Below are 24,713 nucleotides of genomic sequence, written 5' to 3'. Positions count from 1 at the left end.
ACCCCGACAGGCTGAACGGGATCCCGACGCGAAGCGGAGGGATCTTGAATCAGCCTGAAGGGGTTGTTATTCACTATAACAACCGGCTCACTATACATTATCCCGCTTATTACATGGCTACCTACAAAATAAATAAATAATTTGACACAAATTATTTATTCAAAAAGGAGTTTATTGATTTAAAAACGATTGTATTGCTTCCGCCAAAGAAAATAGTCCATTCCGCGTCCATAGCAACGCGCTGTTTTTCATGGCAACGGTCTGTTATACTTCGCAGCGGTCTGTTATAAAGAAATAACAGACCGCATTCTACATTGGAATTCAGCCAAGCCATGTAATAAATATATATAATATATATATATTCTCAAGGGACAATACTATAGAATGAAACTTGGATATATTTTAGATTAGTTATTGTGCTGCTTGTATAGCAGTGTATATTTACTGTCTTCTGAAAATAACTCAACATACAGCCATTATTGTCAAAATAGCTGGCAACAAAAGTGAGTACACCCTAAGTGAACATCTCAAAACTGTGTCCAAAGTGTCAATATTTTGAGTGAGCACCATTGTTATCTAGCACTGCCTTAATCCTCCTGGCCATGGAATTCACCAGAGCTGCACACATTGTTGCTAGAACCCTCTTCCACTCCTCCATAATGTCACAGTACATATTGGAATCCATGTTTCCCTCAATGAAGCGCAGCTCCGCAGTGCCAGCAGCACTCATGCAGCCCCAGACCATGATGCTACCACCACCATGCTTGACCGTAGGCAAGACACAATTTTCTTGGTACTCCTCACCAGGGCATTGCCACACATTCTGGACACCATCTGAGCCAAACAAGTTTATCTTAGTCTCATCAGACCACAGGACATGGTTCCAGTAATTCATGCTCTTGGACAGGTTGCTTTCAGCAAACTGTTTGCAGGCTTTCTTGTGAGCCAGCTTCAGAAGAGGCTTCCTTCTGGGACAACAGCCATGCAAACCGACTTGTTGCAGTGTAACGCTTCTGCAACATCTAAAGCAATGCTGGCAGGACTCATGTGTCTATTTTTTTAAGCCAGCTTCTGCACCTGATGCACAGCACGAGGACTCAACTTCTTTGATTATTGACCCTTGTGAGGCATGTTATGAGTGGAACCTGTATTGGAAAACCTCTGTATGACCCTGGCCACTGTACTGTAACTCAGTTTCAGCCTAGATTTACAGTAAATATATACAGCTATACAGTACAAGCAGCACATTGACTACTCTAAAATATATCCAAGTTTAATTTCTATTGTATTGTCCCTTGAGTAGATATACTAAAATGTTTGCTAAAATGTGAGGGGTGTACTCACTTTTGTGAGATACTGTAGTACGTCAGAAATAGAATGGTTTTGTTGATTCTCAGACTTAATCTCCTGACTTATTCTCTCGCTCTTTCTGTGTCTTTTTAATCTGTGTAGGACCCTAGGAGTAAGCACAAATTTAAGATCCACACTTATGGCAGTCCCACGTTCTGTGACCACTGTGGATCTCTTCTATATGGGCTCTTACACCAAGGAATGAAATGTGACTGTAAGTACAATACTAAACATTTTAGCTCAGAGGAAGCGATTTAAGATCATTTAAGAAGTTATTTTAGATGTAGTCCATAACTATATCGATATACAGTATATGCAGTAATCATTTGATTAATTATTGGAATATTTTATACTTTAAAATAAATGTTAAAATGTTACATGCAAGATATTATGTGTTCACAGCCTGTGATATGAACGTCCATAAGCAGTGTGTGATGAATGTGCCAAGCCTTTGTGGAATGGACTTCAAAGAGAGACGAGGGCGTCTTTACATGAAGATTGAGGTGATCGGAGACAAAATGCATGTCACAGGTGAGTTTTGCTGTTTTTCCATGACCAAAGATACAATAGTGCAAAACATGTTAATGCTGTTGCATATCTCTATTCTTCATATTCGTTATCTGTCCTTTTTGACACATCCATTCCTGTACAACACAGAGCCCTGCACACAACATGCAGAAAAAATAGCGTAAGTGAATTAAGAAATTGTTGATCGGCTTGGCCCTCTGTAATTTCACAGCTGGACCACCAAAAGTGTTAGGTGGAAAAATCCTAATATCCAGTAAAACAGACATCTACATACTGTGACACAGCACAAACTGAATTGGCAGATTTGAAGGATTTTATTTCCTCAAAAAGATTTAGATGTTTGTTGTCAAATTATAAATCCTTAAATAACATTAGAACTGTTTACTTTTTATTTAAAAAAAAAAACGTTTTTTCCTTTTTTTTAAAATAAAATAATAAAATTGGTTAGGAGTCAAAACATGAATCAAAAACTTTTTCACAACACAAATATCAACAATTGGACATAAAATAATCAAATCATCAATACAAATATGCATCTGGTTCTAACTGAACTGAAATTTGTGTGACCAGTATGGAACATGAATCAGTCTGTGTCGGTGGCTCAGCCCCCAATGAGGGTATGATAATTTTTATTTTTTTTTAAAAGGTAACACTTTAGTTTAGGGTCTAATGCTCCCTATTAACTAGTTTCATTAACATGCAGATGGCAGGGTTTTATCATCACTGAGGTCCCGAATGTGAGGTAGGCTAGTTAGGGGGATTCAGGAGCTCCCCCGAGAAAATTTAGATTTCTCTGATCTACATGTGAATTTTAAGACGTTTTGAAGGCCAACAAAATTGGATAACAATAGCTTTAAAACCATGTCAGTGGGCAATAGATTATTTGTCAATACCTGCTCTCACTTCTTATCAATCACTCTTTCTTTTTCTCTCAGTCTCCTCATCTTGCCCTGTCTCTTCCCCTCCTAAAGCTGAACTTTTTTTAATTTACTGAAGGCTACAAATTGTATTATATTAATTCTCAACATGTACACATTCCAGTGGCGTAACTTTGTTTTAAAATGTGGGTGGGACAGGGCGTTGCTAAATCATAAATCAGATGTATGTACTATAACATTACGATGTCCAGCAATCGATTTAAATAGTACATTGGATTTAATTTGTGGTTTAATGAGGTCTAATATATGTTTTTAGTGGCGAGAATATTCACTGGAATGGTCCAGTGGCAGAACTTTTGCCAAGCGTGTCAGAGGTTCTGGTTCTAATCCGCACTCGTATAAGTTTTTTTTTTTTTTTTTTCTCATCAAAACCGATTATGTTTATCAGTGGTTGCATATCAGGCAGGGACACGTGCATTTTGTGTGCATTTTGTTTTGTAATTTCACCGGAACGAATAGAGAGTCTCCACAACGGATTGAAGCTCTCGTCCGCGCCACTGATCGCAGCTGCAAGGAGCACTTTGATCACTTGATTTCAAAAACAACACATTTCAGCACTAGATCGCCTCTTATTTAACCAACGAACTAAACGAATGCTCTGCTAGTTAACTGGAGATGTTTTATTTATTTGTATTGGTACATTCGTGCCGCGAGATGTTTCAAAAGTGGTGGGGACAATTTCGACCTTAGCAAAAAGTGGTGGGGACATGTCCCACCCGTCCCACCCGCAAATTACGCCTATGACACATTCATTATTAATTTTGTGCCTAACATGATGAAAACGGCTTTGTTAATGTTTCTTGTCCCCTCACAATGACAGTAAACTAATAATTACATTACATGAGTCACGTTACATAGGCCTATTTTCAGTTCAAAATGGCGAAATTCGACAAAAGTATATTCATTTGCTCAATTATTTTTGTCATTCGTTTTACATTTATGACCTAAAAAAAACTGTCAAATGTGAAATGTTTAGTTTAGCTACTTGCATCTTTTCTCGCACTTGACCGTAAACTGAAGTGTCAGTCGCTCTGCTCAAATTCACGCTCAGCAGCATCTGTGAACATAAACCCCGCCTACTTTGATTTGATTGGTCATCTCAAATATTCTGACATTGACAAGCAGTGACAGACCAATGAGACTCAGATGAACACACACACACACACACACACACACACACACACACTGTCCTCTGTTTCTGACGTGCGCTCTGCTCGGCGCCGCTGCGGATTGAAGATGAAGAACGCGCTGAATCTGATTATAACAAGACTGAAGCGAACACTATTTCAGATAGCCCGTTGGGCAGGCCGGTTATGCATTTTGGTAGCCCGACTGGAAAACACAATAGCCCCGGGACGTCGGGCTAGCAATTTTGCGAGCCCATCTATATATATATATATATATATATATATAATTTTTTTTTTTTTTTTTTTCAATAGTTTAGGCCCTTTCTGAGGGCCTAGACGGCCCTAACAGTTCCCCTCTGAAAAGGAAAAAAGAGAAAAGCAAAAATCATTGCTGAAAATATGAAAAGAAACCAGATTAGCTTTAGAAGTTGAGAGAAAAGAATAATTGAAATGAAAATGAATCATATTTAGGGCCTTATTTTAACGATCTGAAACGCAAGTATCAAACGCGAAACGCAAGTAACTTTGTGGGTGGATCTCGGGCGCTGTTGCTATTATATTGGCGGGATAAATGACTCTTGCGCCCGACGCAAATCTAAAATGGGTTGGTCTGAAGTAGCTTCATTATTCATAGGTGTGTTTTGGGCGTAACGTGAAATAAACCAATCAGAGCGTCATCTCACATTCCCTTTAAAAGCAGGCACGCTTGTTCCATGGCGGATTGCTATTATAAGGGTGGATTTGCCATGCGCACGCCATGAGCGGTTCACAGTCGAGGAGACCGACAGTTCTCGTCAGGGCCGTAAAAGACAGAGAAGTGACATTGTATGGGGATGGGAGAAACCCACCCAAATTAGCTTCGGTTAAACTGGCGTATAATAATTTGGGTAAATGTGTAAGATAGATTTATGCCTATTTTTTCACATCTTCATGGACACCACAATGATTTCCCTTGTGTGGAATATTTTTCCTTGTAATTTTGTATGGTTTGCAAAAATGGCAACTGCTGCGTCTGTGTAGATGAGAGAAGCAAAGTGTACGCGTGTTGTGCACACGCTACATTATGGCCAAGCATGCGCCCTTAAAATAGCATCTGAATAACGTGCCACTGACTTTAGACTAGGTTTTTCCTGGTCTGTGGCAGAATTGTTTTCTGGAACTGCAAAATAGCACCAGGGAACGTTTGCGCTGGAACACGACTCCTCTTTTCGCTAAACCGCCCCCGGGAGCGCAAGTTCATTCCCTAATTTACCGACGTGCGTCTGTGGAGGGAAAAGTCCTCTGTGCGTCGGGTGCAAAATAGGAATGATACATGCGTCGGTGTACAAAGTCAATTGCGCTGGGTGCAAGATAGGGCCCTTAATGTAAACGTTGATTGTGCACACACAATGTAACATTATTCAAATAAGTATTTGTATTTTCCAAGATATTTTCAAGATTTGTTTTCAGTACTTCACTTCTCTGTTTCATGAATTATACTGAGTAAAGCACTAACTGACAACTTATGTAATACTTTATGTAAAATAAGTTATAGAATCAGAAGTTATTTTGTTCTACATATTATGTCAAAAAAAAAAAAAGATTTCTGAAATGTTTTTAATTTAATATTACATTCATTGACACTGACATGAATATATATATATATATATATATATATATATATATATATATATATATATATATATATATATATATATATATATATATTTTTTTTTTTTTTATACAGTCAGTGAAATTTTATTTTTGTTTGAGTCTTGTGTCATGGACGTTGTGTTAAGCATTCCAATTTGCAATGCGCATCAGTTGGGTCTGTGAACAGTCCAGTCCATTGGTATGCTGTTTGAGGCTGTGGCTAGTGTCAAACTTAAGCAACTACAATCTAGCCTTGTTGATGAAATTAATGAAACTTTGTACTTTGTTTTTCAGAGATAATATGGATAATTCCAGATGCTGATTTTGTGATACTCTTGTGTTGTGATGTCACTAGCCTGTTACCCTTAACATTACATTTGGTGTGCATAGCATTTGTACAGCTGAATTGAGCTCTGTATTATAACAGTGCTGTCAGTCGAAGAGCCTGAAGGCCCAAGTCTGCCGGAGCTGCATCTGCACAATCAGCCTGATTACAACGTGCCAGCTAACCACACACACACACACACACACACACATACACACACACACAGCTGCAGTGTGATTTGTCTGTGTGACGTTCACTGGCTGAGGAAGAAAATGCCATTAGCAGAATGTCAGACCGATGAGTTCAAGAATAGATCACAGGCTGCATTCACACTCACACTTGTACATATAGAGGACAGTATTTGCTTGTTGGTGTGTGCATATGTGCATATGTTATGAGTATGTGCATGCATATGTGTATGTTTTTGGTAGTGATGATGACATGGTGTGTTGTCTATGTTGACAAGTCAAGCCAAATTTATTTATATAGCTCTTTTCACAGTACACATTGTTTCAAAGCAGCTTTACAGAAAATCATGATGATAATATTTATAATATCTTAATATCTTCATCCCTTATAGTCACATTTAGCAGACTGGAGCTGGGCAATAATATAGTTTACATTTTATGACAATATAAGCAATCAAGCATTTGATATTGGCCTACATGAGTATAAGACATACTTATATATTAAACTTTATATAAAGAGCTGGGTGAAAATATATAGTTTGATTTTGAAACAAAATAAAAAATCAGGGAGTTGAGATTTGCTATATATGCTATAACAGTTCTGTATGCTAAATCAAATATATTTAAATACAGTCAAATATATGTAAATGTCTCTACAACCATGTAAAGCTTGAGGTGAGAAGGATGACAAGTTAGAAGAGTAACATAATAATGCATGCAGAAATATCTGGAAATATCTAACCAGAAATGTATGAGTCTGTTAATAGCCAGTATGTGGACACACCCTTATATTAAATGTGTTTTTTTTCTCCCACAAACTAGATCTGTGCAAACCCTGCCCATGGTGAATTTCATTGGTCAATTCAATCACACAGTCACCAAGAAAACAAGAAATGTTCGGAATTCATGGATTAATTTCTGAGTTCAGAAATTGAGGAATGCATTCAAATGGGAAAAAACAGTGGTTTAGGTTAGGGTTAGTGGTTAGTTAGTTTTTTTTTTTTGTTTAGTTTTTTTATTGCATTGTGTAGGCAATCAGCATTGTGATTGAAATGACTAATGAAATCTTTAGAGTTGGATGCAAGGTGAGGTTTGCACGTAACTGGTTTACATAAATAATACATGTTTTAGCGGAGTCCAAGGGCTTGCTCCCTTGTGAGTATTTATTTGTTTGTTTGCTTAATTTATTTTAGCAAAATGGTCTTTTGTGGTATCATCCATATATCCAAAGTTGGTTGATAACATAACTGCAATAAAATAATAGCCTAGTTATCAAATACTAGTTTATATAGGATATATAATGTATTTTATATTAATTAAGCTGTACATTTTTGGTTATTGAGGGGGTTACCACACCCCATCTTATTTCTGAATGGCAGCAAATCCCTGTACAACATCTTGTAGAAAGGCTTCCAAAAAGAATGGAAGTTGTTTTGGAAGTGTGATTTCCATGCATTAGGGAGGTCAAACACTGACATTGGGTGATGGGACCTGGCTCATTGTTCCAGTTCATCTCAAAGGTGCTCAATAGGGTTTCAGGCCTGGGTTTTGTGTAGGCCCATTACATTTTACCATACTCTATACAGTAATTTTATTTCTATGGACTTCACTTCACTTCACTTTGTAGATACTGTACAGGCACTGTCATTTTGTAAAAAGGCCCTCCTCAAGCTGTTGCATTAAAGTTGGATGCACATAATTCTCTAGAATGTTATTGTGTAATCTATATACCTTATGCGCCAGAGAAACGAGGGCACCGCCATCTTTAGAATATTGTCTTTCAACTTCCGTTTTTGCGGTCACTCTGTATATTTATATGGCATTGATGTCCAGGAGTAATTAGCTTTTGAAGTGGATTTACTTAATGTAAAGTTAACGAAAGTTATCATGAGGACTGTGATGTTTAAAGCTGATGACTTAACAAATGTCAGTCGACCGGGAAGATTTTAAAACGAGCCGTTCATTAATAAACACGCAGAATCGCTGTGAAAATATAGACAGGAAGTCAAAAGACAACGAGCGCAGTGCTGACAAGGGGCGGGGCTACATAAGGTCTATAGCATTAAGATTTATCATTACTGGAATAGCCAAAAGCCTTTATTAAGAAGGTATTAAGATGTCTTTTGGCAATGTAATATACTTTTATTTTGAATATAATCCATCATACATCACACCTCTGAGGGGAAGACCTCAGAGTGTAGTTAAAAGAGCTTTAAAACATTTACTCTAAGAGGAAAACAAATATGCAAGCAACGTTTATTTTGAAGGGATGGTCCAAGGGAGGATTTTTTTTTTCTTTTTTTTCCAGATCTGTTTATGGGCTTGAACCTCCATTTGCATGCCACCGTTTTCTCCTGAGAGTTTCAGCATATGAAAAACAGAAGAATAAATTGGACTGAATTAAAAAAAAAAAAAAAATTACTTCTGTTCTGACTGAAACTCCATCACTTTTGAAACGTTTGCCTACCCTCTCTCCCTTTCTACACAGTTCTGCTCTCTCTTTTTTTTTTTTTTTTTTTAAGAAAGTTGCTTCCTTTTCCTATTTCCCAGAAACCAGTCATTCAGCACAATTGTGGGTGTTTGTGTTACATCCAAATTCACTTTCACACATCTATGGCTAAGCTGTGCCAGGCTAGAAATTGTTGTGGTCAGTTAAATTAGAGCCCCTTTTAAATGTAAATGTTAGGCATTTGTTTTAGAATGTTATGTCTTTAGAAATAAGGACTTTTTGCTATTTTATTATTCCATTTTAGCTCTATTTTGTTGAATTTTTACGCTATGCTATGTTATTGGATTTTGAATTAATGGTTTGTGGTATTGTGTCTAATGTCATGTCAATAAAGTGCTTTGAAATTGGATGGATGGATAAAAAGACAAAAGCATACAGAGACATGTGGTGTCATGAAATTGTAGGGCGCCTTCTACCTGTCAAACTTAGGCAATTCAGGCATTCAGGTTGTCAATGTTGATATTTGCATTCTCAGACAGAGTGTGTGTTAGATGTTGTAATCTGTCAATGTGTCTACTTCACTCACAAAAATCCCTCCACAGATTCTCCACATATAGTTTTATTGTGCCCCTTGTGTTTCATCATATTCACTGCCACAATTTTTAGTGGCGCGCCGCATGTTTGCATTTACCCTTTTGGTTGTGACATTTTTATATATTCAAATTCTAACCTTTCTGTGGATTTGAGTAAAGGAAATTCCGTGCTGCCTTATGCAATTTGTGTGTGTGTGTGTGTGTGTGTGTGTGTGTGTGTGTGTGTGTGTGTGTGTGTGTGTGTGTGTGTTAGGAGTGGAACGGTACACAGAAGTCACGGTTCGGTTCATACCTCGGTTAAGACATCACGGTTTGGTACGAGTTTGGTACAATGGAGGGAAAAGCAAAACAAAAATGCAGAAGGCATTTTTTTTATTATTATTGTGCATGTCTCAGGCTGTACCACCAAAGGAAAATAAATGTCTGAAGCCTTGTATTTTTAAAATAAGTTTTATTAATAAAGTAAAGGCATAGAGCCAGTTTATTTGTAGTGCATTGACAATAGTTTTATATAATTAGTTTATTAAATAAATTAATAAAAAAAGACATTGAGATATGTTTGGTAATTGTACCTGAATTAATTTAAAATTATTTTGCTATATTTCAGATCAATATATTTGTTTTCCTTAAAATTTTAATTAACACTAACTTTATTCTCATCTTAATTATAAATAATTTATTTCTGTATAAAATAATACTACCATTAAAAACACATTTGATTTTATTTTTTAATCAATGTAGAATGTGTAACTTAAAAATAAACAGATTAGTGCTCTGTTTGAGGACAAGAAATGAAAACCAAGGCAATATGATGAATGTCCAAAAGATGGCAGCAACAGGCAGTTTTTAACCCCCTGAGGTCGGCTATCGCGCCGGCGCGATAGGCTCGTTTTTTTCCGTATGAGTGCAAAAAAATAATCAAATAAAAATATTAATTTTTATCTTATATGCTTGTGTTATACATCAATCTATCCTGTTAAGTGTGTATTATTTTTGTGTACACTCACAATAAAAACAAAGTGTTGTGCTTTTCGCCAAATAAAGAAAAATAAACACGAAGCGAGTTCTGCCTTCTCTCTGTCCGTGTAGTCCATTCTGAAACGCGTCCGAAAATGAATCATAACTCAGCGAATACTTCTCACACAGGCACGTGAGATATGTCTTTATGAAGCTTGAAATCTCCTCTTTTAAATGAAGTAATTTATATAAAAAACAAATGTTTTCAACTCATGTAATCCGTTTGAAAGCAAGGAGAGGTACCGTTTTTCCTTCTGCCTCATTATGTCTATAATCAGCTGCGGCCGCCCCGCCCCCGGCGCGATTCACATGTAAATAGTTAGATGATCTAGTATGCAGCGCACCCGCCCCCCGATCAATGCCATAAAAAGTTTCTTCATCAGACTTACTGATAGTTCATCGCGTTTTGAGTATGACACGCCTCTCCGGTAATAAAGACGCCCTTCAGATGAGGACGGCGAGGATGCACCTTTTCCTCAGAGGAAGATTGTAACTCAGACGACGAACGGCAGCATTTTGAAGAGCGAATTCCGCCGAGAACACAATTTCGGAGTAAGTTTTACTTAAAAGTCTTTTGTCTTTTATTTTTCGTGTTCGCATTTATGAGGAAAAACAATATTACGTGACAGTTCTCCATTATGGACGCGAGCGCTCTAAAAAAATCACTAAAAGACTTTCAAACTTTCACAGAGACCTCAAAACAGAAAGTACAAATTCTTTCTTTAAAACGAATTTCGTTTTGTATCAATTGTATCTTACTTTTAATAATTTTTTCATTAACAAATTTCCTGGATTTAAACTGCAAATTAACATTTATATTTCTTATAATAAAAATGAAAGACCTATGTTACAGACATATGAAAGACAACATTTCGTTGATTAGTTTTGGATAGATTATACATTTTTAATGTAAAATATCTGCCACCTCAAATAAGCTTTTGTTTGCCAATATTTGCTTATGTTAAATATAATATGTTTTGTCAAAAATAAAGTTATCAAATAATCAATCAAATCCTTAACTTTGAAATATGTATGATAAAATGTATACTTTAGTTTTTACAAAGAAAGATTACACTTGAATTGTTGTTGTAATTGTAACCTTTTTAATAAAAAAATATATTTACAAGGTAGATGTAAACAAACTATTAAAAGGTAAATATAAGCCTTTTCTTTAAATAACTTTTATTGTGTTTTATTATTGACAAATTTGGGGAGAGCATAAATATTCCAAAACTGAAAATACAGTATGAGAATTAACTGCACAATTACTAGACATGTTTTCCTTGGATATTATAGGCCAAATTGCAAGCACAATATGAGGAAAAATAAAAAAGAATTGAGATGCTTCCAACTGTTGCTCTTGCATTCTTGTGGCTCAGTGACTCACCTGAATGAATGGCTAATTAAGTATGCGGGCCCCATTGTCTCCTCAGGTGTGAACTACTACATATACATGACCGTTGACGCCCACTCCGCATATGGCCTTTCCAAACAGAAAGTGCTTTGCAAAATTCAAATCAATGTATTGTGTTATGTGAATGATAAGGCAGGGTGATTTTCACTTCATTTTGAAGAAAAAACACTAGGCGATGACATCTTTTAGACAAAAGTCTTATTGGCACATATTTAGAATGTGTTTTATGGCCTTATTTCAGAAACTTTAGTTTTTAGTTTTTTCAATAACCACGCATAAACATTATTCTCTCAAAAATGCAGACATGTACATTCTTGTTGCTCACATTTCATGGTAGCCCTGTTTGTGCTAAATAGTGTGTAATTTTTTTTTGCCATTAATATGTTTATAAGCAACTGAAAAAAGCAAAAATGTCAGGGCATGTCAGAACATCTCAAGGACCCCAAATACACCTTAGACCCCAGAGGGTTAAATGGGGTTGAATAAATATTTTTTGCTTTTAAACAGTGTGTGTGTGTGTGTGTATGTGTGTGAGTGTGTGTGTGTGTGTGTGTGTGAGTGAGAGAGAGAGAGAGAGAGAGAGAGAGAGAGAGAGAGAGAGAGAGAGAGAGAGAGAGAGAGAGAGAGAGAGAGAGAGAGAGAGAGAGAGAGAGAGAGAGAGAGAGAGAGAGAGAGAGAGAGAGAGAGAGAGAGAGAGAGAGAGATTTTGGTTGGGTGACAGTTGTAGGTTACAGTTTGGCCCTGTCCCAAATGGCACCCTAAGCACTTGTGGTCTTCCTACGAGTCCGCACTTTCGTGACATAATGACGCTTTGACTGTCGGGAATAAGTCACTGCGGGCTCGGCAAAAGTGCGCATCGAGGGTGCATATCGACCGCAAAGGGGGTGCTCGCGAGCACCCTTCTGAGGCCTAAAATGACAAATGGGACACCCTACGGTCTCACGGACTTAATGGACACGCGCACGCGGCAGCCATCGTAAGTCCACAAGACCGAAAGTGCATATGAAGTGTGCCATTTGGGACAGGGCCTTTGACAAGAGTTTACAGTTTGACAAAAGCACAACGTTGTGTTTTATTGCGAGTGTACACAAATATAAGTAAACACTTTGCAGTTTGAATGATGTCCTGTATGAACAAAATGATGGAGTATGTTTTTATGTTTCCACTGTTCGATCGCGCCCGCGCCTCTCTCACACACACACACGCACGCACGCACGCACGCACACACACAACATATTCCAGCATAGCAATCTTGACATCGCAGCCTGTCCATTATAGCCACAAAGCTTGAGAGATAAGGCGGGGCTACAGATTAGGTGTCCCTAAAGAACATGCGTATCTAACAGTAGTATCGTATTACATTAATTAATTTGCGCACGAGTTTTATTTATTTTTATACCGTGTATTCTCCGTGTATATTCATGCACCGAACCGTGACACCCATACCGTTTAGTTTCAATACGAATACATGTACCGTTCCACCCCTAGTGTGTGTGTGTGTGTGTGTGTGTGTGTGTGTGTGTGTGTGTGTGTGGTTCAGGTATATCCTACGTTTCTGGAAATATCCAAAATCCTTGTTCTTGTGGGGCCATTTTTGGTGTAGCCTATAAAACATACCAAGTGATGTTTTTTTTCTTTTTTTTTTTTTTTTCTTTTTTCTGTGATGGGTAGGTTTAGAGGTAGGGTTAGGGAATAAGGGAATACAGTTTGGGCAGTATAAAAATCATTATGTCTTTGGAATGTCCCCATAAAACATGAAAACGCCTAGGTTGCGACTGTAACCTTGGTTCCCTGAAGAGGGAACGAGCGTTGCGTATAGATTGACGCTATGGGAACGCTTCGCGTGATGATATCTTGAAGCACATGTAAAATCAGTCCAATGGTGTGGAAGAACGTCAGATGCAGGTGACGTCACGAACCAGGAAGCTATAAAGCCTGCTCGAAAACAGAGAGCGTCAGCTTCGTACAGTCTGAAGTAGTCGCTGACAGGCATGAAGGAGATATGGCAAGGTGACGCAATGCTTGTTCCCTCTTCAGGGAACCGAGGTTACAGTCGTAACCTAGGTGTTCCCTTTCAAGGGAACTTGCGTTGCGTCGAGATTGACGCTATGGGAACGTCTATACCAATGCCACCATAGCTACGAATGTCTGTCCAGTGTGAAATCGAGCGAGCAGCACTAGGACAACAGTACCTGAGACCCTGGTGTAGAGTCCAGGTCCAGAGAATAAAACCTGACGAAAGTGTGCGGTGAGGACCAGCCTGCCACATCAAAGACGTCTTGGAGGGAAACACCAGATATAAGGGCCTTGGAGGCCGCCATACTGCTTGTAGAGTGAGAACAAACAGCCATAGGGGAAGGCTGTCCGGCCGACTCATAAGCAAGTGAGATAGCCTCAACCACCCACTTGCTCATTCTTTGCTTAGATGTGGGGGACCCAAAACACACAAACAGTTGATCAGTTTTACGCCACAGGCAGCTCTGTGGACATAAGCATGTAACACCCGGACTGGGCAGAGCAAATTATTCCTTTCCTGGTCTGGATTCTGGAAGGGAGGAGGACAAAAGGCCTGCAGAACAATAGGTCTAACCACATTGGTGGGGACCTTCGGGATATAGCCTGGTTTAGGGTGAAGGAACGCTTTGACCATGCCAAATGCGAATTCTAAGTACGAGGGAGCAACCGACAGTGCTTTTAAATCCCCTATTCTCTTAAGAGAAGAAATAGCGAGGAGGAACAGAGCTTTCAAAGTCAAGAATTTGACAGGAACCTACTCTATTGGCTCGAAAGGGGCCAGGGAAAAGCCTTGGAGAACAATAGCCAAATGTCAAGTCGGCACCCTGGTACGAGCTGCAGGCCTCAGCCTCAGAGTGCCACGAAGGAAACGAGATACCAGAGGGTCCTTCCCCAAAGACATTCCACCCAAAGGAATGTGGTAAGCACCTATGGCTGCCACATAAACCTTTAAAGTGGACGGGGTTAGACCTGCAGTGAACCACACCTGCAAGAACTCCAGCACTGTACCGACTGGGCAGTTAACTGGGTCCAGTCGACGGTCACTACACCATGAAGTGAAGACTCTCCACTTAATAAAGTTTCCTCGTGGAGGGAGCTCTGGAATGTAGAATGGTCTCTACAACCTCAGTTGAGCCTTTGAGCTGGGCCCTCTCAGAGGCCAGGCCCACAGGTTCCACAGTTCTGGTCGGGGGTGAAATATCAAGCCCCCTGCATGGGACAGAATGTCCCTCCTGACGGGTAGCTCCAGTGGAGGCCCGTCGAGGAGAGACATGAGATCGGGGACCATACTCTGCCCTGCCAGCGCGGGGCTACAAGAAGTAGGCGAACCCGGTCCCTGCAAACTCTCTCCAGAACTCCCAGGAGCAGAGCGATTGGGCGAAAAGCATATAGACGTAGCCTCGGCCACGTCTGTACCATAGTGTCCAGTCCCAAAGGAGCTGGATACGTGACAGAGAACCAAAGTGGACAGTGAGATGTCTCTCGAGACGCAATCAGATCCACTTGAGCTTGGCCGAACACCCTCCATATCTGCTCCACAACCTCGGGGTGGAGCCTCCATTCCCCGGGCCTCAGCCCCTGTCTCGACAGAATGTCTGCTCTTAAATTCTGGGCCCCAGGGATGTAAGCTGCTCTGAGCGACAACAGCTTCCCCATAAGAAGATATGAAGATATGGACCATAAGAAGATATGGTGTGCCAGTTTGCATAGTGGGCGTGAGCGCAAACCCCCTTAGTGATTTATATAGGCGACTACCGATGTGTGTTCTGTGTGTACAAGAACATGGTGTCCCCTGAGATCTGTGAGAAAATACTTTAGAGCCAGAAATACAGCCAACATCTCCAGACGGTTGATGTGCCATGAAAGATGATGGTCGTTCCACAGACCTTGAGTTGAGCGACCCTCTAGGATCGCTCCCCAGCCCTAAGCAACTTGCGACGACAAGGAGCTCCCAGCACGGGGCCTTGGGACAGGAACCACGGTTTCTTCCACATAACCAGGGCACGTAAGCATCGCTGCGTGACCCTGATTGTGCGAAATGGGTTGCCCCTCGGGGTAAACCCTCTGGTCCTGAGCCATCACTGCAGGGGCCTCATGTGCAGTAGTCCAAAAGGTATCACGTTGGAAGCTGCTGCCATCAGGCCCAACAGTCTCTGGAACTGTTTGACAGTGAGTGACTGGCCTAGCTTTATACTTTTCACAGCTGCAAGGATGGACTCTATACGTGGCGGTGACAGGCGCGCCTGCATCGACACTGAATCCCAAACCACACCTAGAAAAGTGGTCCTCTGAAGTGGAGAAAGCACACTCTTTTTGGCGTTTAGCCGTAACCCCAACTCTTTCATGTGGGCGAGAACAACTGATGCGACTGAGCTAGAATAAACCAATCGTCGATGTAGTTCATAATGCGAATACCCTGAAGGGGCAGGGTCGCCAGAGCTGCATCCAGGCATTTGGTGAAAGTGCGGGGTGATAAAGCTAGGCCGAATGGAATAACTCGATATTGGTAAGCTTTGCCCCCGAAAGCAAACCTCAGGAACTTCCTGTGACATGGACAGATGGAGATATGGAAATATGCACCCTTGAGATCTATCGTGACAAACCAGTCCTCGGATCTGAACATTTTGAACTTGAGTTGCATGATGGACTCGTTTAGAACTCGAAGATCCAGAATGGGACGCAATCCCCCGTCCTTTTTTGGAACTATGAAGTACCGATTGTAAAACCCGGTTTCCCTGTTGGAGGGAGGTACATATTCTATGGCCCCTTTCTGCAACAGAGTGTTCACTTCTTGTTCCATAACCAGAACCTGCTCGGGGTCCACCACTGTGGGAAGGACCCCCATAAACTGAGGTGGGCGAGACCCAAACTGTATTAGATACCCTTTTTCTACGGTCTGCAGGATCTCTCGAGACTGGTTTCTGGATTTTGTTGTTGTTGAGTAGTCTGTCTGTCGCCCTGTAATGGTGGACCGGCAGGGAACGACTGAATGGACTGCTCTGGAGGGGCACCGAAGGGAGATGGGCACCATAAAAAGAGGTGTTGACCGCTCTGCTTCGGGGGGGACTGCCCTCACTGGCCTGAGCCCTCGGGCGTCAGGACCTTTTCCCCGCAGCCTTCTTAGCAATAATAACGGTCCTCAGATCCGTTTTACCCTTCAAAGGCTGGGGTTGAGAGCGCCCCACGTGTCCCCGGGACTTCTGTGGGGTGGCACGGGAGGCAACGCTTTGCTTTTGGGTGGCACGGTGTGAAGAGCTCATTTTAGAAGATTGAGGCTGCTCCCGCTCAGCAGTCTCGGGATGAGAACGACGGGGGAGGAGTTTCTGAAAGGCGGCTGCCTGTTTAGATGCCTCTTGAAACTTCTCAACAGCGGAATTAACGGCGTCGCCGAAGAGGCCAGTAGTGGATAAAGGAGCATCCATCAGAAAGTTTTTCTCTTTCTCCTTAATATTACTGAGGTTGAGCCACAAATGCCTCTCAGTGGCCACCAGGGCTGCCATAGAACGGCCGATGGATTTTGCCGTCTCCTTGGTGGCCCTGAGGGAAAGATCTGTGGCTCGACGTAGTTCACAAACTACCTCAGGTCTAGTAGGCAGGAAACGTTCGTCGAGTTTACTTTTCGAACGAACGTCCTGTTTATCAGCTGGCCAATCGATACTCAGTCTCTCTACAGCTCTAGTCGAAGCTCTTTGAAAGCATGAGACTGAGGTGGTGAATCCTCAGTTTCAGCCTCAATACTGACAACATCCTGTGCCCGGTTGCATAAAGCACCTTAAGTGTAATTTTCCCTTAAGTTCGCCCTTATGTTTCTCTTAAACCTAAGGGTGTTGCAGAAAAAAACCCTTAAGTGTTACTTTAAGTGAAACGTCATAAACACTTAGAATTTCCCTTAAATGCTGTTTTTTCACTTAAATAATCCCTTAAAAAGCGTTAAGTGTTGCATAAAACCCCTTAACGGTCATTTCCCTAAGTATAACTTAAGGTTTGGAAATCGTAACCTTAAGAGTAACGCGGACAAAAATAAGACGACATGGCTGAATTTATGGAACCAGCTGAAGATCATTATGTGCCAAGAAGAATTTTTAGGGATAGGGAGAACCCTTTGGACCATCTTAGCGATGAAAAATTGTTGCAAGAATACCGATTTGATCGACGCGCAATATTTGCGCAATAAATCGCTAACAAACTAGAGAGCGACCTTGACCATGTCACACATCGCAACCACTCTTTACCTGCGGTGTTACAACTGCTAATAGCACTGCGTTTTTTTGCAACTGGGAGTTTTCAGTAGTGGGATATGTTTTACACGTGCATAAATCGGCTACCATTCAATAAATGTAGGCTACAATTAGTGTGTATCGGATTTTCAGGTGATATTCTCAATTCATTCAGTTAACGGACGCTCTGAGGTAAAGTGTTCAGACTGCAGACAGCAACGATCATATTTAATTGTACAGTACAGTCATAACATAACGTACAGACATTATCTTAATTCCATAATGTCCTTAAACATAACAATATGCTGGCCATAAACTGAGAAAGTGCGCGTCCGGTGTGTGATACAGTTGTAGACGCCGCGACACGGCGTGTTAGTGTTTTGCGTATCTATGGCAACAACAGACTTTTATAACGTGAATCCAGGATCGCTGTCGTGAAACACTTAAATGTTTCCCTTACCTAAGAGAACCGTTTAAGAGATTATATGCAACACCCTTAAGTTATTCTCTTAGGTAAGGGGAAATCGCCCCTTAAGTATCATACTTAAGGGAAAAACTTAAGGTGCTTTATGCAACCGGGCACAGCTCCTCAGAACTGGATAGTTGCAATATTGGTGCCTCCATCGGGGCGGAAGGAACCGCAGCGCGTGCTTCCAAACCCTGAGAAGAGGCACTGGATCTATCAGGTGAAGGCTGAGATAAGGCTGGGCCCATCTCAAACCCCTCTGATAGATCCATTTGCGAACCCCAAGACTGCGATCGCCGCTGTAGCTCGGCAGCAGCGGGACCAGAGCCCTGGGGAACGCGAGCCTGAGCACCCTCGCAAAAGAACGCCAGGCGGTATCGGAGCTTCCGCAATGGAAGCGAATCGCAATGCTGACAGCCAGCACCCTCGAGTGCTGACTGGGCATGCTCCTCACCCAAACAAGCAACACAAAGAACATGTGTGTCCCCATCCTTTATATAACACGGGCAGGGGTGCACACACTCTCTAAACTGCTGCTTGCTCGCCATAATGCATATATGATGATATAAAGACAAACAACACCAAATAAGACGTGGACAGTTTCACAAAGAGTGCTACTGAAGACACAGAAGCTGACGCTCTCTGTTTTCAAGCAGGCTATAGCTTCCTGATTCGTGACGTCACCCACATCTGACGTTCTGCCACACCATTGGACTGATTTTACATGTGCTTCAAGACATCATCACGCAAAGCGTTCCCATAGCGTCAATCTTGACGCAACGCGAGTTCCTTGAAAGGGAACCCAATATTTGTGTGTGCTATTTGGTCATGTGTACTCATATAAAGTAGCATTCTAAACCAGACAGACAGTTATTAAATGCCTTCATATAAGATTGTTTCAACAAAGAACACCAAGACCTGCATTTGCATTTCTGCTTTGACAGCATGGGCCTGATCTGGAATGTTTTGTATAATATGAAGTCAGTTCTTCATATTATGTCACAGTTCAGAGTTTATGAGCACCACTGATCTATTTTATTTACATATTTCTATTTTTGTAATTTCGTCTCTTATTTGGCATGTTGTTGTGTTGCAGTTGGAGAGGGCAAGAACATGATTCCAATGGACCCGAATGGATTGTCTGATCCATATGTAAAACTCAAGTTAATTCCAGACCCTAAAAATGAGACGAAACAGAAAACAAAAACCATCCGTTCTTCCCTGAATCCAGCTTGGAATGAGTCATTTACATTGTGAGTCCCAACATTTTATGTTCATTTTATATCCTGAAATTCAGGATTAATGTGTCATTGGTGTTAGTTTTATGTGCATGAACATTGTATTATTACTTTATGTTTTACCCATTTCTATAATCTTCCATATAGGTTTACTGTAGCATCAGTTTTAATATATGGCTTTAACTGCTTTTAGATCATGGATCTTTAACTGATGGCCCATGGGCCAAATCTGTCCTGTCAAACTTTTTATATAACCCTCTGATTCATTTTAATGAAATCACTGATACCTCACTGATGTGTCACTGCAGTGGCGGCTGCTGGTCTTTCAAAGAGGGGAAGCTCATTTTCAGCCTACATCATAAAAACTGTCCATTTATTTATACGTAAATTGACACTGAGTAAGAGTGACCCTGTAGTACCAACTAGGCGTATTTTCCCGTGACTTGACCAGTGTCCTCTCAATGGCCAGCAGAGTTAAATATAATTGTATACATGTAATAATATAATAAAGGTATAATAATATAATAAAGTATAATAATACTACTAATAATAATATATATTTTTTAATTATTTTAATAATTATTTTTTTAATTATTACTACTAATAATATAAAAAATATAATAAGTAATAATATAATAAATGTATAAATGTAGAATTGTGTGAAATGTATTAGGAAAATTGGCTAGCAATTTCGACAAGCAAATACCAAGAAATAGGTTGCAGCAGTTTGTCTTTCAACTACATTTGAAAAATCCGTGATGGGACTGAGCTCGAATAGCTTCAGCATCAGCAACTTTTTATTGTATGAAATCGCTGTCAATCAAAAGAAGACGCAGCCTTTCGACAGACCCTCCAATCATCACGCAGAAGCCCGGAGTCCAGGCCAGCCCACTCCTCATTCACTCCCAGAGAAGCTGAGCGTCCGTGGGCGGGACATAATCTCAGCATTTATCCAATAACCATCTAGTTTCGAAGCACTGAAAAAAACTGTTCGAAGCAGCCCCATTGAAGTCAATGGACGCTGGGCTTCAACAGGGAAATGCACTGTGACGCTACGTGAATGTTTGAGAAGGAAATCGAGTCAGCCGACCTGCCATATGTAGCTGATTCTGAACGAACTCGTCTTTGAGATGAACGTTTTCTAACGCATTTTTAGTCAATAAAATGTTAACACAACAGTACATATTTGACCATTAATTTTTTGACATTATAGGGGAAGCCGAGCTTCCCTTGCAGTCTTAAAGAAATCCCCACTGTGTCACTGATGAATCACTGATGTCCCTGATCCATCAGAGCCAAGGAGGACAGACCGATTCACAGCTTTAAAATACATGCATATGCATACCAAACATTCAAAATAGCAACTATTTATATCTTCCTGGAAAAAAGCATGAAATAATATGACATATGCTAAAAATTAAGAAGATACAGATACATTTTGTTTCTTAAATGAAACTATAAATATAAAAGTTATTAAAGATCTCACATGGCTGCTCACTGGTATAGTGGTGTGAACATTTACAGAGTCACTTCCATAGAGTAGGCCTGTGCACAAATCAGAAAAAGGTCACAAGTTCAAATCAAAGGATATATATTAAGCGTGGGGGCACATTTTATTTCATGATTTGATTAACTTGATCTGTACTATACAGCACTATAATAATCTATCCCCCATCTAGTAGCTTAAGAATAGTTTTCGAAGGGCTGACTGTCCAATCAAATGTATGTATGCAAATTAAGTGAAAATGAAGTAAAATATTTCATATTCAAAAAGAGAACCTAAACCTGCCAACATGCAAACAATTTGACAGTTTGTTTGTTCAGAAACCTGAACTCAGCATTTAGTTAAAGGAACACTCCACCGTTTTTTGAAATAGGGCTTATTCACCTTCTTTCCTACATTTAGAAAGGTGGGCAAATACATTTTTGTCTCAGTGCATGGATTGTTTTAGTTTGACAGGGTCGGCGAGCTTAGCTTAGCATAATGAATGGAATCCTTTGTTGCCAGCTAGCATGTCCTGAGTAAAAGTGATAAAAACAAAACAAAAAAAACACCTAATTAATTCTTGTGGCCTGCGTATTCACAACGAGTACAAATAGCGATGCAGATTCACACTAGGCGATTTCCTAGGCAGATATTGATTTGGGACTATATTAGGGGGAAGCACAGGCAAAGCACTGCTACTTGGGCGCAGAGATATCACGCAACACATGAAATCCCACAACTTGTGAATACAGGTATAATATGGGTCGATCTATACATGTGTCATATTTAAAATAATCACTTACTTTGTGGACAGCTGTCCATTTGGTCCATTCGGCATGGGGCGTTTTTTCCAGTTCACTATATCACACCGGGGAAAAAAATCGAGTACTGCAGGATGGATCAACGGCAACGCCGTAATATCCTCGGTAGCTGTGACACAACTGCGGGCACGCTCATCTTGATCTGACGCGTTGAGCCTGGTCATCGATGGCAGTAAATGGTCCCACTCGCCACAGCACAGACACTCTATTTCAGTCGGCATAGATTGGCATATTCCCCCACATTCACACCACCAGTTCATGTTGGCTCTCATCCTCACGTCCTCAGGCTGTTGAGCGATCGCAACCTCCTCCTCCTGTCGTTCTATTTCCAAAGCATGCAGCTCATCTTCTGAAAACTCTGTTTCATAGAGGTAACTTATGGTTCTGGCTCTTGACTCTCTGAGAAGTCACCCTCTTCGTCTCTCACAAAATCAGCCATGTTCATCGCCATTCATGTACTGTAGGAAAAATAGCCAGCTACTATTCACGCCGGGATGTTGATGGAAGTCGTGGGATTTCATGTGTTGCGTGATATCTCTGCGCCCAAGTAGCAGTGCTTCGCCTATGCTTCACCCTAATAGTCCCAAGTCAATATCTGCCTAGGAAATCGCCTAGTGTTAATCTGCATCGCTATTTGTACTCGTTGTGAATATGCAGGCCACATGAAGTAATTAGGTGTTTTTTTTGTTTGTTGTTGTTTTTATATCACTTTTACTCTCGCCGACCCTGTCAAACTAAAATAATACATGCACTGAGACAAAAATGCATTTGCCCACCTATCTAAATGTAGGAAAGAAGGTGAATAAGCCCTATTTCATAAAACGGTGGAGTGTCCCTTTAAGTGTGTGAAATCATGTTTCTCTTTTTGAAGGAATTTATAAGCAAACCTTAAAAAAAACTTTATCATTGTAAATATTAACATGTTATTATTTACAAAAATAATATAAGTATTATAACAAAAGTGATAAGATAAATAGAAATAGAAAACTGTTTGGAGTTTTTAATCTGGATAATATATATTGCTGAAAGAGAGCAGATGGAAATCCCTGCTTTAGAATGATGAAGGGGAGTGCTAATGCAATGCTTCATCCTGTATGCGTGTGTGTTCCAGTAAGCTGAAGCCAGCAGATAAGGACCGTCGGCTGTCTGTGGAGGTGTGGGACTGGGACAGAACCACCCGCAATGACTTCATGGGCTCAATGTCTTTTGGTGTGTCCGAGCTCATGAAGTCCCCAATGTGTGGATGGTAAGGATATGTCTCTTTGTCTTTTTCTTGCAGATCTTGGAAAGGTCTTGGAAAGGAAAATGACTTGGTCACTAATTTTGTTCAGCAGTCTCTTTCTGCCATTATTAGTTAATGTCAGGATTAGTTAATTTCTGCCCATAAAGTCGGGAAAATGTAATGTATGTTTTTGTTCACATATTAAATGTTGCAATGATGCCAAAACACAATTGTCTTCAGAAGACAAGATACAGTCATAATCAAAATTATTCAACCCCCATTGCAAATCAGGTTTATTGGTAAAATTTACAGACTTCCAGCTGTTTGCAATGAACAAATCAAACAAAAGTAATTGAAATAGCTCAACACAACAAATGTTTCAAGTGGTTTCCTCAAATTTAACTGAAAATGCAACTTTTAATGACTTCTACAGTCTCAAAATTATTCAACCCCTTCATGGCAAGCATCTTTAGTTCTTAGTAGTACACCCTTTTGCTGTTATGACCTGCTGCAAATGAGATGCATGACCAGACACCAGCTTCAAGCAGCGCCTCAGGAGGATTTTAGCCCATTCCTCATGAGCAATGGCATCCAGTTCAGTAATATTCTTGGGTTTGCGTGCGGCAACTGCCTTTTTCAAATCCCACCAGAGATTTTCAGTCAGGTGACTCTGATGGCCACTGTAAAATCTTCCAGGACTTCTTCTGCAACCAAGCCTTGGTGGAATTTGAGGTATGCTTGGGATCATTGTGCTGTTGGAAGGTCCAATGATGCCCATGCTTCAGCTTCCTCACTGACAGCATGACATTTTCTCCTACGATTTCCTGATACTTCAATGAATCCATCTTGCCTTCCACACGCTGTAGGTTTCAAGTGCCAGAGGATGCAAAGCAGCCACAGAGCATCACTGAGCCACCACTATGCTTAACTGTAGGCAGAGTGTTCTTTTCAGCATATGTTTTATTCTTCTTCCTCCGTAAATATTGCTGATCCATAGGGCTGAAAAGTTCCAAAAAATTACTTTTCAAAAAAGAAAAGTTTGTTTCATCACTCCACAGAACAGAATCCTAAAACTTCTGTGTCTTATGCCTATTTATATGATTTTAGCATTTTTCTTGTGCTTTTGTTGTGTGTGTGTCTTGGAGTTCAGACACGGAAACCATTTGCGTTTAGCACATGTCTTACTGTGTAAGCTGAAACCTCAGTGCCTGTTGCCTTCTTGCTGCAGGACTTTAGCAGTCACTCGAGGGTTTTTCTGAACCTACCTTTTCAGAAATCTGGTTGCAGCCGTTGATAGCTTCCTTTATCTGCCCTGTCCAGGTAGTGTAACCACTGTTACTTTAACTGTGAACTTGCCAACTATTATTACAACAGTGTCTCAAGGAACATTTTGTGTATTTGCTATCTTTTTGCATCCTGTTCCTTGTTTGTGAAGGGCAATGATATCTTCTCTTAACTTTTTGGCCCATTCTTTTGACTTTATTTCTTTATTGACTTTTGACTTTATTACCATATTTCTAACATGCAGTCAAATGTTACACTCAGCAAACCTGGGGTGCGTTTCCCGAAAGCATCGTTAGCCAACTATGGTCGCAAGTTCCGTCGTTATCAGCATAGTTCAACGATTTGGTGTTTCCCGAAACCATCGTTCCAATGAACGTTCGCAAACAGCATCACAAACTTGTG

The 24,713-nt window shown here is 40.4% G+C and overlaps 2 protein-coding genes across 3 annotated transcripts in view; both read left to right on the top strand.

The window, feature by feature from the left end:
- LOC307166205 (craniofacial development protein 2-like) overlaps positions 1–24,713 on the top strand; it is a gene marked incomplete at its 3' end in the record, with an annotated part of 193,535 nt that overhangs the window by 67,013 nt on the left and 101,809 nt on the right. The window lies entirely within an intron of this gene.
- The window catches only part of prkcaa (protein kinase C, alpha, a), a 233,676-nt gene that overhangs the window by 120,736 nt on the left and 88,227 nt on the right, over positions 1–24,713 (top strand). For both annotated transcript variants that reach the window (XM_079883299.1, XM_079883300.1), the window contains exons 4-7: positions 1,453–1,564; positions 1,753–1,881; positions 19,357–19,513; positions 22,917–23,051. In XM_079883299.1, the coding sequence (XP_079739425.1) occupies positions 1,453–1,564; positions 1,753–1,881; positions 19,357–19,513; positions 22,917–23,051 (533 nt within the window). The remainder of the gene's footprint in view (positions 1–1,452; positions 1,565–1,752; positions 1,882–19,356; positions 19,514–22,916; positions 23,052–24,713) is intronic.

Source organism: Squalius cephalus, assembly GCF_949319135.1.
Source record: "Squalius cephalus genome assembly, chromosome: 10".
NCBI classification, from domain to species: Eukaryota; Metazoa; Chordata; class Actinopteri; order Cypriniformes; family Leuciscidae; genus Squalius; species Squalius cephalus.
The sequence above is the reverse complement of the archived record's forward strand: the minus strand, read 5'-3'. Positions and strand labels throughout refer to the sequence as shown.